Source organism: Capsicum annuum, chromosome 1 (genome assembly GCF_002878395.1).
Source record: "Capsicum annuum cultivar UCD-10X-F1 chromosome 1, UCD10Xv1.1, whole genome shotgun sequence".
Taxonomy (NCBI): Eukaryota; Viridiplantae; Streptophyta; class Magnoliopsida; order Solanales; family Solanaceae; genus Capsicum; species Capsicum annuum.
In genome coordinates, this window is record NC_061111.1 from 148,390,585 (window position 1) to 148,409,715 (window position 19,131).

A 19,131-nucleotide genomic window follows, 5' to 3' on the forward strand; every position below is an offset into this window, starting at 1 on the left:
TTACTGCGTTGCTTTCCACATGTTTGTTGGTTTTTGGAGCAATTTCTACACCGGTCAGTACATGAAACCTCAAAGCACAAAACATTATTCTCTCCATCCCAATTTATGTAACACTCTTTCATTTTTAATCAGTGCCAAAAAGAATGACTATCTTTCAATATTTAGTAACTATTTAACTTCCATACAACATACAACATACAACATACCCAGTGTATTCCCACCTAGTGGGGTCTGGGGAGGGTAGAGTGTACGCAGACCATACCACTACCTCAGGAGAAGTAGAGAGGCTGTTTCCGATAGACCCCCGGCTTAGGACCGATAACAGTATAACAAACACAAAAGATAAGTGCATATAACAAACTAGTATGGTACGTAAAACAAATTAACAGTATAACAAATACAAAAGATAAGTGCATATAAACTAGTACGGTATGCAAAATAAACTAGCACTGCTAGCCACAAGCTAATACTACAGCCACAACACCACGAACAAGAAACTCCAGACACAAAGCTCCCCTACTATTACTGACACACTCTCACTCCCTAACCCTCTACCCTAATCCACGTCCTCCACACCTTCCTATCAAGGGTCATGTCCTCCGTAAGCTGTAATTGCTCCATATCATGCCTAATCTGCTTCATCCAATATTTCTTCGGTCTACCTCTACCCCGCCTAAAACCATCCATAGCCAGTGTCTCACACCTCCGCACTGGAGCATCAGAGCCCCTCCTTATCACGTACCCGAACCAACGTGACCTCACTTCTCGCATCTTGTCCTCCACGGAGACAACTCCCACCTTCGCCCGAATAATCTCATTCCCCACCCTATCTTTCCTGGTATGTCCACACATCCATCGTAACATTCTCATCTCTGCCACCTTCAACTTTTGGATGTGAGAGTTTTTAACTGGCCAACACTCTACTTTATACAACATAGCCAGCCGGACTACCACTCTATAGAACTTTCCTTTAAGCTTCGGGGGCACCTTCTTATCACATAGAACTCCCGAAGCGAGCCTCCATTTCAACCACCCTGCCCCAATACGATGCGTGACATCCTCGTCAATCTCACCATTACCCTGAATCATAGACTGCAGATACTTAAAACTCTCCCTCTTCTGAATGGCCTGAGAGTCCAGTTTCACAATCACTCCAGCCTCCTATGACACATCACTGAACTTACACTCTAAGTACTCCGTCTTGGTTCTACTTAACCGAAATCCTTTAGACTCAAGTGTCTGTCTCCAAATCTCTAATTTATCATTAACTCCACCCCGAGTCTCGTCAATCAGTACCACATCATCTTCAAATAACATACACCAAGGCATCTCCCCTTGAATAGGTCGCGTCAAAACATCAATCACCAAGTTAAATAAAAAGGGCTAAGAGTCGATCCTTAGTGCAACTCTATCAAAACTGGAAAATGCTCCGAATCTTCACCTATCGTCCTAACACGAGTCTTCGCACCATCATACATATCTTGAATCGACCTAGTGTATGCCACGAGCACCCCCTCTAGTCTCCAAACACCTCCACAGAATCTCCTTGGGAACTCTGTAATATGCCTTCTCCAGATCAATAAACACCATGTGCAATTCCTTCTTCCTCTCCCGAAACTGCTCTACTAATCTCCTCACAAGGTGAATGGCTTCAGTGGTCGAGCGACCTGGCATGAAACCGAACTGATTCTCAAAGATCGTCATGATCCTTCTCATCCTCAACTTTACCACCTTTTTCAAAACCTTCATAGTATGACTCAACAACTTAATACCTCGATAGTTGTTGCAACTCTGGATGTCTCCCTTGTTCTTATACACTGGAATCATTGTACTCCACCTCCATGCTTCAGGCATCTTCGCTGTCCTAAAAATAATGTTAAACAACCTTGTCAACCACTCCAAACCTGCCCCGCTAGTGCTCTTCCAAAAATTCACTAGAATCTTGTCTAGCCCCGTCGCCCTACCCCGCCGCATCCTGCGAATAGTTTCCTTGACCTCCTCAACCTTAATCCGCCTACAATAACCATAATCGTGACACTCCTCAGATTTCTCCAAGTCACCCAACACGAAACCTTTGTCCACTTCGTCGTTCAAAAGTTTATGAAAATAGGACTGCCACGTCTCCCTAACGAGGGCATCCTCAACCAACACTGTACCATCCTCTCCTTTGATGTACTTGGTCAAGGTCACAAGCCCTCCGCTCCCTGGCCTTGGCTAGTCTATACAACTTCTATCTCCGCCTTTCTTATCTAAAGCCGCATACAGGCTCTCAAAAGCTGCTGTCTTAGCGGCCGTAACCGCTAACTTAGCCTCTCTCCTAGCTACCTTATACCCCTCCTTATTCGTCTCCCTTTCCTCATCATCCTTGCCCTCAAACAACTTAGCATAAGCCATCTTAGACTCCACCTTTCTCTTAACCTCTTCGTTCCACCACCAGTTTCCTCGATGTTTGCCAGATCGACCCCTCGAGACACCCAACACCTCCCTAGCGGTCTCCCTAATGCGACTGGCAGTCATCTCCCACATACTATCCACACCCTCTCTACTCTCCCAAGCCCCCTACTCTTCAACTTCTCCTCCATTTTCAAAGCACTAGCCAAAGTCAAGCTACTCCACTTAATCCTGGGCCGAGCCTCCACACTTCTCTTCTTCTTGGTCTTATTGATAACCAAGTCCATCACCAACAAACTATGCCGAGTCGAAAGATTTTCGCTAGGTATGACTTTACAGTCTTTACATAGTGCTCTATCCCCTTTTCTAAGAAGCAAAAAGTCTATCTGAGTCTTGGCCACTGAACTACGAAACGTAATAAGGTGTTCCTCCTTTGGATAGCTCGAATTCGCTATCCACAACCCAAAAGCCCTAGAAAAATCCAAAAGAGAAGCTCCTCCTTCATTCCGCTCCCCAAAACAGAAACCGCCATGCACATCATCATCAACACCACAAAAGGGAAGGGATGGATTAGGAGATTTCAAGTTGGTGAATTAACAACTTGGAGATAACTCACCTCCAATATGCAGATGGTATGTTGTGTTTTGTGATGCAGAAATAGATCAAGTTTTGATTCTCAGGGTCATATTTATCATTTGCAAGGCAGTATCAGGTCTCCATATTAATTAAAACAAGAGCTTCATTCATCCTATCAATACAGTTGATGAGATACAGTTGTTGGCTACAAAATTGGGAGGTAGAGTAGGTGAGTTCCCTACAACTTACCTAGGCATGCCTTTAGGTGCCAAGAGTAAATCAAAAGGTATCTGGAATGAGGTTCTGGAGAAATGTGAAAAGAAGCTCACAAATTGGAAGAATCAATACTTGTCTTTAGGAGGTAGATTGACACTAGTGAAGAGTGTGCTGGATGCAATACCATCCTATATGATGTCAGTATTCTCGATGCCAGCTAGTGTAACTAAAAATATTGATGCTCTCAAAAGGAATTTTTTGTGGCAAAGAAGCGAAGACAAGAAGTTTCACTTAGTCAAATGGGAGGAATTGATTGTGAACAAGAAAGTGGGAGGTTTGGGAATTAGAAATTTGAGAAATCAAAATCAAAGTCTCATGATGAAGTGGCTTTGGAAGTTCACTAATGAAGAGGGCATGCTTTGGAGGGATGTCATCACAGCAAAATATGGTATGGGAGATAGGTGGATGACAAAGGTGATAAGCACTCTATATAACTATACCGTGTGGAAGGCAATTAAGAATTTGTGGCCTATCTTATACCACAGAACAAGAATGAAGGTGGGCAATGGGCAAAAGACCTAATTCTGGGAAGATAAGTGGAATGGCGACTTTACAGTGAAACAACTGCATCCACTGCATCCTGAGCTGTTTAATTTAAGCCAACAAAAACTTGCCACTGTGGCTGGCTACCATGTGGACTGGACAAGGGTGGAATTTGGAACTAAGAAACATTTCTGGGAAATTGACAAAGTGGCAGAATTTCAGAATTCCTTGGCTTCCTTCACTAATCTCACTGATGAGAAAGATCCGTTGATATGGGAGAGAGATAGTCAAGGGCGGTTCTCTGTCAGATCAGTTTACAAGGAGCTTAATATGGACGCAGGACAGGAGATCAGCTGGCCATGGAAGATGATTTGGAAAACTAAGGTGCCTTACAAAGTAAACTATTTTCTATGGTTACTAACTAAAGAAGCAGCTTTAACTCACGAAAATTTAAAAAAAAAGAGGTTATCATTTAGCATCTAGGTGTTCTCTATGTGGAGAGCAAGCTGAGACAATAAACCATCTCTTTTTGCATTGCCCGTGGACAGATCAGCTTTGGAGAATGTTCATTTGCCTGAAAGGGATGAGGTGGGTGAAACCAGGGAGCATTAAGGGAGTTCTAAGTAGTTGGAATAGGGACGGTAATGCTTCAAAGGACGAGGAGAGATGGAAGATTGTCCCAGCATGTATATGGTGGACACTTTGGAGAGAAAGAAACAACAGATGTTTTGAGAATGTGCAAAACAGCTTGCAGAAGATCAAAATGAATTGTGTAGGCGTTTTTTATTTTTGGTGTAAACTTGATGTATTAACTCAGATAGAAGAAATTTTTGATGTGCTAGATTATTTATAGGCACTAGTTTAGCTCGAAATTGATGTAAGTTGTAACAGTGGTGGGGGGGGGGGGGAACTACACTTTTGGTTGTAGTATACCTGTGGATATATAGAGTAAAGTTACTAATTTCAAAAAAAAAAAAAAAAGACCCAATATGCCCATTGAAATCCCCTCCCACGAAAAGCTTCAAAGTGCTCGGGATGCTCCTCACCACCTCATCTAAAACCTCCCAAAATTCCTTCTTCTCCTCCTCGTTCAAACCTACTTGCGGGGCGTAGGCACTAATAACGTTCACCGTAGACCTTTCAATGACCAACTTAATAAACATCAACCTATCACTAACTTTCTTTACCTCTGCCACCTGCTCCCTAAGTTCTTCATCTACTAAGATACCTATCCCATTTCTATGTCTCACGCTACCCTAGTACCACAACTTATACTCATCCACATCTCTCGCCTTAGTGCCTACCCATTTAGTTTCCTCGACATATGCTATACTGACCCTCCTTTTTTTAAGAATCTTCACTAGCTCTATAGACTTACCATGCAAAGTTCCTATGTTCCAAGACCCAACTCGCAACCTAGAAGCAACCTCATCCCACCTAACCTTACTACCCCTTGCCCCTAACCCCAAACTCGTTCCTAGACCAGACCCGACACCCCCACCCCCACCCCAAACCCCGACCTATGACATGACCCTAGTCTACCATCGCCAATCACAGCCACTACTCCTTTTTCTCTTAAACTCAGCATCCAATCAAACACCTTCCTACAAATTAGGACGGAAGGAATATTATTTTTTGATAGAGGCATAACAAGCTTTTGCTAAATAGGGCCACAAATTCCTGTCCATACAAAAAAAGGCGAGATGAGACACTAATAACAAACAGGCTACTCAAAACTTAGTCTATCCACAGATGCACAAGAATCTTTATTTCTTTTTGAGATTGGAAATGGATACTTGCCTATTACTCCCATAATTTTCTTAGTGCATCATAAAAGTCACAAACCTTGTCGGTTCTAGATATTCTGGCATGCTGTCAATCCTAAAGTTCCTTGGATGCTGCCATTTCTGACCTTTCCTTATATTACGTTGTAGGTTTTTGTTAGAAAATGGACTTTGGATCTAACTCAACTTCAAAAGTTTAGCTCAAGTAGTGAGGATTGCTCAAAATCATATGAGATTACAACTGGTATATTCAACTGAAGTGAGACTCTTAACACTCCATCTGCATGTTCAAGGCTGGATATTTGGAGCGTGAATGATGTAACAAAGGGACCAACATTGGATAAGCCAACATTAGGGATGAGCTTTGTATCGTGTTAACAAAATGGATCTTTGACCTAACTTAACTTCAATAGCTCCACGAGGCGAGGATTGTCCTAGATCATGAAATTCTTCCTATATCGAGCTAACTTTTGGTATGAGTTAGATCCAAGGTCCAATTTCTTTAATGTAGCAGAGCTGGCAAATGTCATGGCTCAAGTCACACTCCTACCTATTATTAAAAAGAATATTAATGTGCTTGGAAGTTAATAAGAATCAAGTCCACACATGAGTGGACGTGTTAAAGATATAATTAAATAACAAAAATTATTCCCTGTTAGTTCCCTCTCTACCACCATGATCTCTGACCCAATTAGTTTTTGGACCATTTTAGTTATCTACATAATAGGAGGAACCATTTTATTTAAAACTCATTATGCAGATCTAGACGACCGTAATGGAGCATGATTTCAATTGCTGTTTGCTAATAGTATCACTTCAGTTTCAAAGAAGCAGGCCTACTCTTGAAACTGTTGATAAATGTATCGTCAATGAAATCTTCTGATTTCATCCGAGAATATGCATACTTCTCTCTTTTGTAGATCTGTTTGAACCTTTATTTTGTTATTGTTAGAAGAGCTTTTGTCTCCCAGGTTTTATGTGTTTCAGATTAGTAGGTTGAGATAATTTAATACTGCTTTGTAAATGATCTTTCTGTAGCAGCTTGAATGTAGTATCTGTTTTTATTGACTCTGCACCAAATGGTTCTAATCGATCAATTCAGTATGCCTCTTATGTTCTGTTCATCTCATATTGCATATTTAATGTTTGTGATTCTCAAGGTTGCCTGCATATTAACTCATTCCTTGTCAATTTTCCTGCAGATGCCATCTACAATTGATGAATTGGATGCGGCTATTCAAGATACTATTTCTCAAGCCAACTCCATTCTTTTCCTGAACCATAATGTTCTAGAAGAATATGAAACACGTCGGAAAAAAGTAACTCCCTGTTCCCTTTATATGCTTTTCCATTTTAACCTTTTAAACTATATGATGATCACATCTAATTTTATCTTGCTCTTTTGCAGATAGAATCTCTTTCAAAGAGTCAACAGATGGAAGAGGAGAAATTAAGCAACCTCATTAGTGAAATCAATGCTTTAAAGGTTGGATGTTTTTATGGTTCTCTAGCATTTTTGGTAGTTACCTGGTGAATGTAATGTTCTTAGCCAACTTGTTGTATATGAAGCAGTAGCTTATTGAATCCTACAGTGGCTCATTTCCATATACAGGGTTGACTTTCCTTTCAAATGGTATCTGTTATTTTAAGGTCTCAAATGTACCCATTAATACTGCTAAATGTGAGTGAATTGCCTCATCTAAAAGCTATATATCATTAATATTACTGAATGGGTGAACTGCCTTATCTAAAAGCCGAAGCTGTGGGAGCAGCGGGCTTGTTTGGTCTGCATCATGTCCCCTCATGTGCGAGCTTGATTTTTTTCATTTTGGCCAAGCACTTGGAAATAATTTGTTGATGGGTGAAGGTAGACTCAGACACAAATATTTCAAACTGCGATGCATTGATATCAGTTGAAGAGCACTCAGTTGAGATTTTCTTCTTCCTATCCCATCCTTGTGTTATTTCATTCAAAAGGTTGACGTTACTGTTATGTTTGAATTGCCTCATCGAAGAACTTTATTAAGAAATGTTACCTTTATTCTTTTTTTTTTAAAAAAAAAAAACTCAGCAACGATTTGTGTGCGTGTTTAAAACAAAAATGAATGTTTGATTTTATGCTACCTAGAACTAGTATATCTTATGACAAGTAATTTCAACACAAGAAGAATAAGAAAACTAAGTTGTCTTAGAGAAAGAAAAGGCTACAGGTTCTTTGCATAAGAGGTTCATTAAGTATTTGGGGAAAACTAGGGTTAAAGTATCAAATATTGTAGATAATTTATTAAAATCTTTTTCCTCCTTTATTTCGTTATCTATCTGTTATCTTGGCTTTGATTGTAATGTTGCAAGGTGTTTATGTTTAATGCGGACACAATGTAGTCTGCCAAAAATGGTTCTGATCTTAGGATTTTGCAGGAAAGGTGGCTACCGACATTAAGAAGTCTTGTTTCTCAAATCAATCAGACTTTTAGCCGCAATTTCCAAGAAATGGCTGTTGCAGGGGAAGTTTCATTAGGTATGTTAACCTCAAACCTTGCAGAACTTACTTCTTGAGAAGTTTTATCAACCTGTATTGATCATTCTCTCTTCAGATGAGCATGGCATGGACTTTGACAAATATGGGATACTAATTAAAGTCAAATTCAGGTAATTACGGCTCGGATTCTTATTTTTAAGTATGATTAAATTGAAATTTCTGCCTCTTGTCCCTGTCCTTTATTGGAGAAGAGACAGATTTTTCATAACATTATTTCGTTTGTCTTTTGAGAGGAGTGTTAAATTTCTACCTATCGGAAGTACTTATGTTACAAAGTGCACTAACAACTTTTTATTGTTTTTCTTTGGTCCTAGAAAGCACATAGTTCTTCATAGTGGACTATTATGTTTCTTTTGATGCCATATATTAGTTCAATATTATAGTACTGAACCTAGAGTTGTCTTTTTGCATTGTACAAATCATCTTTTGGGAAGAGAAATCAGTGTTTTTCACTTATGAGCAAAACAAAGAAAAGATTCCTTAGCATCTATAGCTTCAGTTAGTGCTTCAGAACACCAACAACATATGTGAACAGTATGGAAGTGAGCTGTCTTCCACATTCTGCTTTGTTCTCATCTAATCTGCTAAAATGCCAACATTTGGAGTTTGTTCCCTGAATCATGTGAATCCAATTAACACCAGCAAGGAAGAAAATCGCTGTAAATTTCAGTGCTAATGACAATTATTAGCTTTTCCATCATTCCTTGTTTTTTTTTTGAAATTGGTAACTTTGTATTATATCACAACAGTACATGGGTTGTACTGAAACCTTATATATAGATGTACTCCAAACTCCACTGCTCTATATCTATATTGAGTCTAAAACATCAATTATAGTGATAGTGTCATTTGAGCATAACTGATTACACCAAAAGCATAACAACAAAATGCAGTTTAGTTTAGCTTTCTTTACACTATTCTCTATGCTCTCAAAACACCTAGAGTTCCTTTCTTTCCAAATTGCCCACCATATTGAAGCAGGGATAATTCTCCATCTAGCTCTGTCTTTAGCATGGACGCTTGCCTCCTCCCAGCTTTTTAGAGCTTCAGTGACTCTCTCTAGCATAGTCCAATATATGCCTTTAAGGATAAAAAATATTCTCCATAGTTGCTGAGTATATATGCAGTGTAGAAATAGATGGCTTACTGTTTTTGAGGTTTCCCCACATAGGAAACACCTAGAACATAAGGTTATCCCCCTTTTCATTATATTATCCTGGCTCAGAGTTGCTTCCGTAGCTAGCAGCCACATAAAACATGAAACTTTATTGGGGATTCTGTATTTCCAAATTTGTTTCCATGTCTAGGTAGGATTCTGTAGACTTGGTTGGTTCATCAACCTGTAGGCTATGCCTACTTTAAATATGCCTTTGCTGCCACCTTTCCACCATAACACGTCCTTCTGCCTGAAGACCATTAAAATTTTCAACCATGTTAAGAAATTCTGCCACCCTCATTACTTCCCAGTCATTATTAGGTTGTCTCCTAAAGTTGAAATTCCATCTCTGTGTTATCCAAAGTTCCGCAATAGTCCTTTGTTGAAAGAAAACTAAGTTGTATATATCAGGGAAAAGGATTTCCAGGTTCCTTTTCTCATGCCACTCTTCCTTCCAAAATTTGGTCTTATCCCCATTTCCCACTTTTACCTTGGAGTTAAGTTTGACTTCCTCCCATTGAGTTCTTATGGATCTCCATAAGCTGGACCCGTATTGTGTAGTCGCTTCCTTGGTCATCCAATTGTCTTCCGCCTTATATTTAGCACCTATCACTCTTTTTCAAAGTGACTGGTCGTCGTTTGAGTATTTCCACAACCATTTCATTCTGAGTGCGTTGCTTTGATACTTCACATTCTTAATTCCCATTCCCCCATTCTTCTTCCCGGTTGCTACTGATTTCCGTTTTACCAGCTGAGAGCCTTTCTTCTCTTTGTTTCCTTGCCACAAGAATTTCCTCCTTATGCTATCCAACCTTTTAATGACCCCTGTCGGAATGGGAAATAATGACATCATGTATGTTGGCATAGCATCATGAACCGAGTTGATGAGTGTTAGTCTACCTTCCTAGAGATAGATATTGTGTTTTCCATTTGGCCAATTTCTTCTCACACTTTTCTATCACATTATTCCAAATTTTAGTAGACTTGGATTTTGCTCCTAAAGGCATGTCCAAGTAAGTTGTTGGCAAAGTACCAGTTTCACCCCCAGTATTGATGCTAGCCCGACCATATTGTTTTCAATAATTGAATACATAAAACTTTTGCTCCAGTTAATGTGTAGATTAGACACCCCTTCAAACAAGACCAGGATCACCCTTAAGTATCTCAGTTGATCTTCATCAGCTCCACAAAAAATTAGTGCATCATTTGCATATTGAAGGTGAGTCACCTCCAAGGTTTCTATCCCCTCTTTGGATACATCAAACAACCATCCCCTAGTGTTGGCTGTCTTTACCATACTGTTTATATCCTCCATAGTGATTAAGCATGGGAAAGGTGATAGAGGATCGCCATGTCTAAGCCCTCTTTGAGTTCTGGAAAAACCTGCTGGAGACCCATTGATAAGAACAAAAAAGTTAACTGATGAGATACAACACAAAATCTAGTTCATCCATTTCTGTCCAAATCCCATCAACTCTAGAATCTTCATTAGATACTTCCCGTTAACATGATCTTATGCTTTTTCAGTGTCCAGCTTGCAAAGAATGCCCATTTTTTCCTGTTTGGTTCTAGAATCGACTACTTCGTTAGCAATCAAAATCGCATTCATGATTTGTCTCCCTTTTATAAAGCCATTTGTTGTGAATCCATTAATTTGTCTATCGCACCCTTCATTCAATCTCTCTGAGTATTTTAGATAGAAGTTTGTATATGCTACCTATAAGATTTATTGGTCTGAAGTCCCTCAACTCTTTTGATCCTTTTTTTTTGGGAATGAGTGCAATGAAAGTAGCATTAAAGCTCTTCTCAAACACTTCTTGATCATAGAAGTTCTGAAATGTGTCCATTATGTCCTACTTCACTACATCCCAGCACTTGATGAAGAAACCGATTGTGTATCCATCTGGTCCAGGAGCGCCTTGTCAGTTGCACATAACTTTAGGCAATTTAGTACTTCATTCTCCTCAAATCTTGCTTGAAGGGCCATTTTCTCCTTTTCAGTTATAACACCGAGCATTCTGATAAATAGGTCTCTATTGGATGGATTTTGTATACAATTTCTTGTAGTATGAAATTATTTCCCCTTTAATTCTGTTTGGTTCTTGAGAAACTTTTCCTTGTATCATCAGTTGATCAATATTGTTGTACCTTTTGTGTGAATTTGCCATCTATTGGAAGAACTTGGTGTTCTTATCTCCCTCCTTAAGCCATAGAACTCTTGATCTCTGTCTCCAAGATATTTCCTCCTTCTTGATCAGCTCCTCATATTCTAATAATACTGCAGCTTTTTTTTATTGTTTCTTCCTCTATGAGCACCCTATTTTCCCTCTCTCTATCTAATTCTGCCATCTGCACTAATAATTTTTTTCTCTGCAAAGCCATGTTCCCGCTTTCTTCTTTTCTCCATTCCTTGAGTTTGTGTCTCAGTGCTTTAAGTTTGCACGCCAATACGTAATCAAGTCTTCTTGCGAAGCTGAAAGAAGTCTACCACTTTCTGACTCTATCAACAAAGCCCTCTGTTTGTAGCCACCAGTTTTTCATCTTAAAATAACTTTTATTTTTCTCCCAGCACCACCAATCAAAGCTATTGGGATATGGTCAGAACACAGTCATTGAAGGGAATCTGTTTCAAATTATTAAAACTGTCATCCCATTCTTTTGAGATCAGAATTCTATCAATCCTAGAAGTTGCTCCATGTTTATTTCCTTTAAACCAAGTGTATGTAACATCTTCTATTTGCAAATCAATCAATTTTATGTCCTTTATGAAATCAGAAAACTCCCTCATGCCCCTTGTTCTTTTGTTATAATTTTTCTTTTCAGTAATGTACCTAGCAACATTAAAATCTCCACACAATGCCCAAGGCCCATCAGACCCTTCACAGAACCCAGTTCTTCCCACACTAGCCTCCTCTCCTTGTAACAATTTGGAGCATACACTCCTGTTATGTGACAAGTGAAGTTCTGAGTTTGGGACTCAAAATTGCAGGTAATAGAGTAAATTCCTATTTTCAGGACCTCCTCCTTCCATGCCCTCTTATCCCACATTATCATAATTGCTCCTCTTGTTCCACTAGCTTCTAGAAAAGCATGTTTGATCCATCTGCCTCCCCAATTTTGATTTGCCTTTGCTGTAATATTCCCATCAAGTTTTGTTTCTCGAAGACAATGTCTGCTTTCCACCCATAAAACTAAACTATTGACTATCCTTCTCTTCTTCCCATTGTTCAATCCCAACATTCCATGACACAAGTTTCAACTTGATCATGTATTTAAATTTTTGTTTTTCCTTTATTCCTACTCACGTAACTTTTGAACTTTACATCGAAAGAAACAAGCCTTTTTAGTTCTTGTGCGCACCCTTGATTCTGTTCTTTTTTATTATAGAATCCTGCTGCTCCCTTCTCCTTGTGTACATCTAAGTCAAATGCAAAGCTTAATTTTTTTTAATAACCACGAAAACCCCAAGAGCATGTGGTCTACGGACTCAGTTGAAATGGCCTGCTCATTTATCCTTCTCCACTCTAGTACCACATTTTTGTATGCAACAGGATTCAAACTTGTGACAGGCAACCCACACATTGAATATAGTGCTCTTGCCACTAGAAGAAACCCTTGGTGGTGAAATATAGCAGCAACAACATTCCCAATGTATTTCTACATATTGGGGTCTAGGGAGGGTAAAATGTACGCAGCCTATACCACTACCTCCGAAGAAGTAGAGAGGTTCTTTCCGATAGACCCTCAGCTCAGGACAAAAGGCAGTAAAAAAGTCGTAATAAAACATGAAACAAGATGAAATAACAGAAATAAGACACCCACAAAGTAGTACTATACACTATCAAACTGAGAGCACACACCTCACCCAAACCCTCCTGCTAGAAACTCCAACCTATCTGCAAAGCCCTATAACTACTAGCAAGGCTACACCAAAGCAATCCTATCTACTGGCCACGCCTCAACTACACACACTAGCCCTCTAACCTAATTCGCGTCCTTCATGCCTTCCTATCTAGGGTCATTTCCTCAATAAGCTATAACTGCTCCATGTCATGCCTAATCACCTCTCTCTAGTATTTCTTCGGCCTATCTTTACTCGCCTAAAACCATCCAAAGCCAACCTCTCGTACCTACGAACTAGGGCATCAGTGCCCCTCCTCGTCATATGTCCAAACCATCTCAACCTCACTTCTTGCATTTTGTCCTCTGAAATCACTCCCACCTTTTCCTGAATAGTCTCATTCCTAACCCTATCTCCCCTAGTAAGTCCACACATCCAACTCAACATCCTCATTTTCGCTACCTTCAACTTTTGAATGTGAGAGTTCTTGACTGGCCAACACTTCGCTTCATACAACATGGCCGGGCGGACTACCACTATAAAATTTACCTTTAAGCTTGGGTGACACCTTATCACACAAAACTCCCGAGGCGAGCTTCCATTTCATCCACCCTGCCCGAATACAGTGAATGACGTTGATCTCTCCATTCCCCTGAATCATAAACCCAAGATACTTAAAACTATCCCTCTTACAAACAACCTGAGAATCCATTTTCGTTACCACCTCGTTCTCATGCGACAAGTCACTGAACTTGCATTCCAAGTACTTCGTCTTGGTGCTACTCAACCTGAACCCTTTAGACTTCAGAGTTTGTCTTCAAACCTTCAATGTATCATTAACAACCCCCCGTCCCTCCGAGTCTCATAAATCAAAACTACATCATCCGCAAATAGCATGCACCAAGACACCTCTCCTCGAATACGCCGTGTCAAACCATCCATCACCAAGGCGAACAAATACGGGCTAGAAGTAGATCCCTGGTGCAACTCTGTCAAAATGGGGAAATGCTCTTCTCCTCCCACCGTCCTCACCCGAGTCTTCGCTCCATCATACAACTCTTAGTATAACAAATGATATATTTGCACCCAATAGTGTGGTCTTGTGGTCAATAAAGTGGTTGAGAACCATAAGGTCTTAGGTTCAACTATTAGCAATTTCGTTCCATCTATCCTAACCTTGGTAAACGTAGTTACTTGGTACCAGATGCTGGTGGAAGGTGTTAGGTATCCCTTATGAAAGGTTATCAAACAAGAACATAATAAATGATGTAGTTATGTCATGGGTGAAGTATAACACTTATTGCCTAAATCAGTGCTTAATTTTTTGGAGATTTTTTCAAGTTCTTATTTTTGAAGACCTGAAGGGAAACCTCGGGGTAACTAGTAAAGTTGCTGCCATATGACCAGGAGGTCACAGGGTCAAGCCTTGGAAACCGCCCCTTGCAGAAATGTAAAGTGAGCTGCGTACAATAGATCCTTGTGGTCGGACCCTTTTCCGGACCTAGTGTATAGCGGGAGCTTAGTGCACCAAGCTGCCCTTTCTTATTTTTGAAGGGCTATAATTGCCCTGTAGTAAAAAATTTCTCTATATCCATAAAGAGTTCTTGAATTCTGGAGAATTTTGATTGATAAATAGGTCTTAGCCTGTGGTGGGGGTTATAGTCTTAGTTTCCACTTCTTTAATGGAAGACAAATTCACTGAGGAAATAAAAATGCATGTTTAAGTAATGTTTTGGTAAAAGCAATCAACAGTGACAGGTTAGTAACAAAGAAGATAATTTTCAAAGAGAACAAATATTTTTGATGTAATGAGGTGGTTTCCAAAAAAACATGAAGTTCATAAAACACGTTAACCAACATAAAAAATGACAGCACTGTCAAGATGTTGCCTGTATGATGCTGCGGATCATGGAAGGAACCTTACTGTTGGGCTCGTGAAAAGCTCAACCCCCCAACTTTCTGGACAGAACTTGCAATATTGAGAAATTAACTGATGTAAAAAAGAAAATACAACATAAATAAAGAGTTCTTGCATTTTATTATCGCGAGATACTCCAGCTGACTGCTGGGCATTCATTTCATGGTCCCGATGGAGTTCAGTTTGTCCATTGTTTTCTTTTGTAGTAGTGTTAGGTTTCCCTTTCCAAATAATGTTGTTTCTGTGGTAAATACTAGTATTTGCTGGAGAAGTGGCTGTCTTGATCTTGTTACTCTGAATTTTAATTAGAATTTTATCCTGTTTAATTAGAATTTTAATTCTTTTTCTGCATGTGTTGTGCATGTCTTCCACATCCATGAGGGACTTATTTTATGGAAATCCTACCCATAGGCGTGTGTGACATCCTAGTTATTCCTAGGAGCCATATGATGAGAAATGAATATATCCGGGGTCTAGGTAGGTGTGACCTTTGTGGAGGACAAGATGCGGGAAGCAGGGTGAGATGGTTCGGGTGTGTGCAGGAGATGCACAGATGCTTCAGTTCGGAGGTGCGAGAGGTTGTGTATGAATGGTTTCATGAGAGGTAGCGATAGGCCAAAGAAATATTACGGAGAGATGATTAGACAGGACATGACCCAGTCTCAGCTTCCCAAGGACACGACCTTAGATAGGAGGTTGTGGAGGATGCAAATTAGGGTAGAAGGTTAGTAAGTAGTAGAGTGTTGTCTTGCTTATCCTTCCATACTGCTAGTCGTCATATTTCTCCTGTAGTTTCTTGTCATTCAAATTCTGTTACTATCTCTTGTACTTTGATTATCACACTATTCTATTATAGTTACTGTTCCTTTTTTTCCATGATGCTTTGTCATACTTTCTATAGTATTTTGCCATGATTTCTTCACTTCCGTTTTTTTCCGATCTGTTTTGATATTCTTGTCCTTGAGCCAAGGGTCTATTGGAAACATGCTCTCTACCTTCCATGGTAGGGGTTTGCATACCCCCCACCCCACCCCCCAAGAGCCCACTTGTCTGATTACACTGGGTAATGTTGTTGTGTCCTCTGTATGGTAAATTGGAATTATGCACGTTCTGTTTGGGTTATTTGTTTGTTTATTTATTTTGGGTTCTCCATGGCTTGCTTACAGTTTGTTGTTCTTTGCATTCTTATTACCAGGGAGACGGGACAACTCCAAGTTCTAAGTGCCCACCACCAATCTGGAGGAGTAAGTTACTTAAACCACTTCTTCTATCTGTGAGTTCGATTGGTGTATAACTTATTAATACAATATCCTTTCAGGAACGATCTGTTTCAACTATTCTTTACCTAGTTTCTCTCCAAGACCTTACAAATTGCCCATTTAGAGTGGTGGATGAAATAAATCAAGGTCAGTTATACATTTACAGTATATTGTTATTCTTAATTAAACGGATGCAAGAAATCATTGTGTACTTTTGTGCTTCAAGGAATGGATCCTATCAATGAGAGGAAAATGTTTCAGCAATTAGTGAGAGCCGCCAGCCAACCCAATACACCGCAGTAAGAGAACTCTCTTTTCTCTTCTCTTCTCATGAATCTTTTACCATTATCATGTCATAACACTAGCAATATTTGTGCTGAAATTATTTGCTTGTGTCCTTGTGATAAATGAACTTGGTATGTATGCTTTTTTCAAATTGTTGAAAAACCAACATCTTAGGGATTTCTAGAAAGGCATCTGCAGATTGTTTTGACCTCTACAGGAATTTCTGTTTTAAGAATGATCTTTGATGTAAGAAGAAATGAAGTTCATGTACACATTAATCTGCTACAATTTTGCGTGGTCAATATATCTGCTTTGTTAAGACCAAGAGGGGATTAGTTTGACGGTCTCCAGATTGTTTGTTTTTGAACTGCTTGATTCAGATGACAAAAAACATATTGACTTTGAAAAGGAGGTCAATTAAATGAGGACTAACTCTCTTCTACTTACTTTTTTGCTTGGACTTCTCAAAAATTTCAATGGGTGTGTCAGATTCTCCAGAAGTAGTGTATTTGTGGAGAATCAGATACGGGTGCGGAGTTGAAAGCGAAGAGTCCGTGCAACTTAGCTTTGTTGTACCTGGTTACCAAGGGCTAACCCCATTTATTCACTACAGTCCCAAACAGAACAATCTCGTGCATAAGAAAAGCTGTGGGGAAATCTGTTAGGAGAGAGATTTATCAAATAATAAAAGTGCCATTATCCCTAAACGTTGAGAACACAAAAAATCATGCAAGACAACTTATTAACATCATCTGCAAAATTGAGGTTCTTTGATATTAGAGTAGCTTATACTTGACAAAGGGTAATGATTTTTTTTTTTTTTGAAAGCGGCAACTGACAAAGGGTAATGATTTTGTAAAGGAAAATTTTCATTAACATTTCTCTTTGTATATTGCATTCCCATTCCTGTGTTCTACTTTGAAATTCTGTTCGACGTAATCAAACATGTTCCATTTATACTTCAAGATACCAATATTTTGATAGTTGTACCCTGCTTCCTACCCACCATGCATTTAGTATATGATTTCCATTGTGTGAGCTGGATTCTAGTATCTGATTGATAACAGCGGCCATCCAATGTGCGTCTAACAAAGTGAGGCTTAAAATGACAAACTAATCAGCATTTAGTAAATGTAATATACAGGGTTAGCCCCTCGTGAGAGAGATTCCTGTGCAAGTGTTATCAGAGCTTCTGCAGAAAGGGGTCAGATTTTTCAACCTTCTATGGTGATAAATGTCAAATAGTTGATATTTCTTTTCAAGTCTTGAACTCTCAACTTCTCTATTAGAGGAGCCATGCCCATTAGCAGTTTTGATTTCTCATATTAACGTGAATCCATGTAGGTTTACTTTGTCTAGGTGATCATGCCTGTTATGCCGATTCGCCTGCATATTTTGGAGAAGTTGATGAAATCATGAAACTAGTTGTCCACAAAAGCATTCGGTGCTATTTCTGATTCTGTCAAATCCTTTACAGGTGCTTCTTGCTTACCCCAAAGTTGCTGCCAAATCTTGATTACAGCGAAGCATGCAGCATTCTGACTGTTATGAATGGGCCCTGGATTGAGGAGCCATCCAAAGGTTTTCTACCTCTTTAACTATTACCATACGCCTGTAGTCATAACATTAACCATGCACTAAATGCCTCTCTTCTGGTGCTAAATTGCAGTTTGGAGTTCTGGAGAAAGCTGGAGGTCTGTGATGGGATTAACCTCAGTTGCCGCTGACTAGAATCAGTATTACTTGTGCAAGATTCTACCAGGAATTTGTCGATAAGGAAAATTTACTATCTTTTAGTTGATCTTCATTTTGCCCCATTAAAAGCTGAATGATACCGTTCAGCTACTGTTTTTGAAAAATCTGTCTATATTGGCTCTTAATTCTTCGTAGTGCATAATTTCTTACTTATTGTAACATAGAGATAATTCCTGTGTTCGAACCCCAAATAGTTTGTCCTCCATTCTGTTTGTTTATATTCAGAAATTGTTCATTTCTTCTAGTAGATGAATGCATATTGCTCTTCGAGTATGATATGAGAATGTCTTTCTTTCTAGTGCCCCTATCAAGATTAACTTTTGAAAAATAAAATCTTTGGGACGGTGTCCTGAAGATTGGAAAAGGCAGAGGTTGGTGATGAAGAAGCTTTTTAAGAGCAATTATTTTTTTGTCCAAATGTCAGTTTCATACGAACAAATCGTTAAATTTCATTTAGTTTTGCACCTGCGGCTCTGTAGAAGTGGCTATTTGTGAAATTCTCTTCCTATTATGCCCTTTATAAAATTCCTTGGTGTATACCTGTTCCAGGAAAAATCTATGCTTTTACATCTGCGTCCCTTATTTCTTCAACGATAACGCCTTGGGGATGCAAATAATTGAGAAAAAACAGTTTCTTGCTCTTGGTTTTCAAATTTTTGCACGGGTTACCCCTATTTCGGTTTTGGGGTAGTCCTCCATGTTCATCCCTTAAAGATCATCGATTTGAGGGGCAATAATTAGTGACCACCTTAAAAGAACACTCTTAGTTTTTGATAAAAAAAAATATTACATAAATAGGATTTCCGTCCCCCCTCCGTACACGTGAGCTGATTCTTCAACACACATAAGCATATTTTTCTTTTCTTTT

The 19,131-nt window shown here is 39.3% G+C and overlaps 1 protein-coding gene across 1 annotated transcript in view; it reads left to right on the top strand.

Moving 5' to 3' along the window:
- Nucleotides 1-18,558, top strand: part of LOC107839676 (structural maintenance of chromosomes protein 5) — a gene marked incomplete in the record, with an annotated part of 31,531 nt that extends 12,973 nt beyond the window's left edge. The window contains 9 exon segments of the mRNA XM_047397776.1: nucleotides 6,713-6,829; nucleotides 6,919-6,996; nucleotides 7,929-8,028; nucleotides 8,105-8,159; nucleotides 16,160-16,208; nucleotides 16,283-16,370; nucleotides 16,450-16,522; nucleotides 17,986-18,089; nucleotides 18,178-18,558. Coding sequence (XP_047253732.1) covers nucleotides 6,713-6,829; nucleotides 6,919-6,996; nucleotides 7,929-8,028; nucleotides 8,105-8,159; nucleotides 16,160-16,208; nucleotides 16,283-16,370; nucleotides 16,450-16,522; nucleotides 17,986-18,089; nucleotides 18,178-18,239 — 726 coding nt within the window.
- Nucleotides 18,559-19,131: the final 573 nt, after the last annotated feature.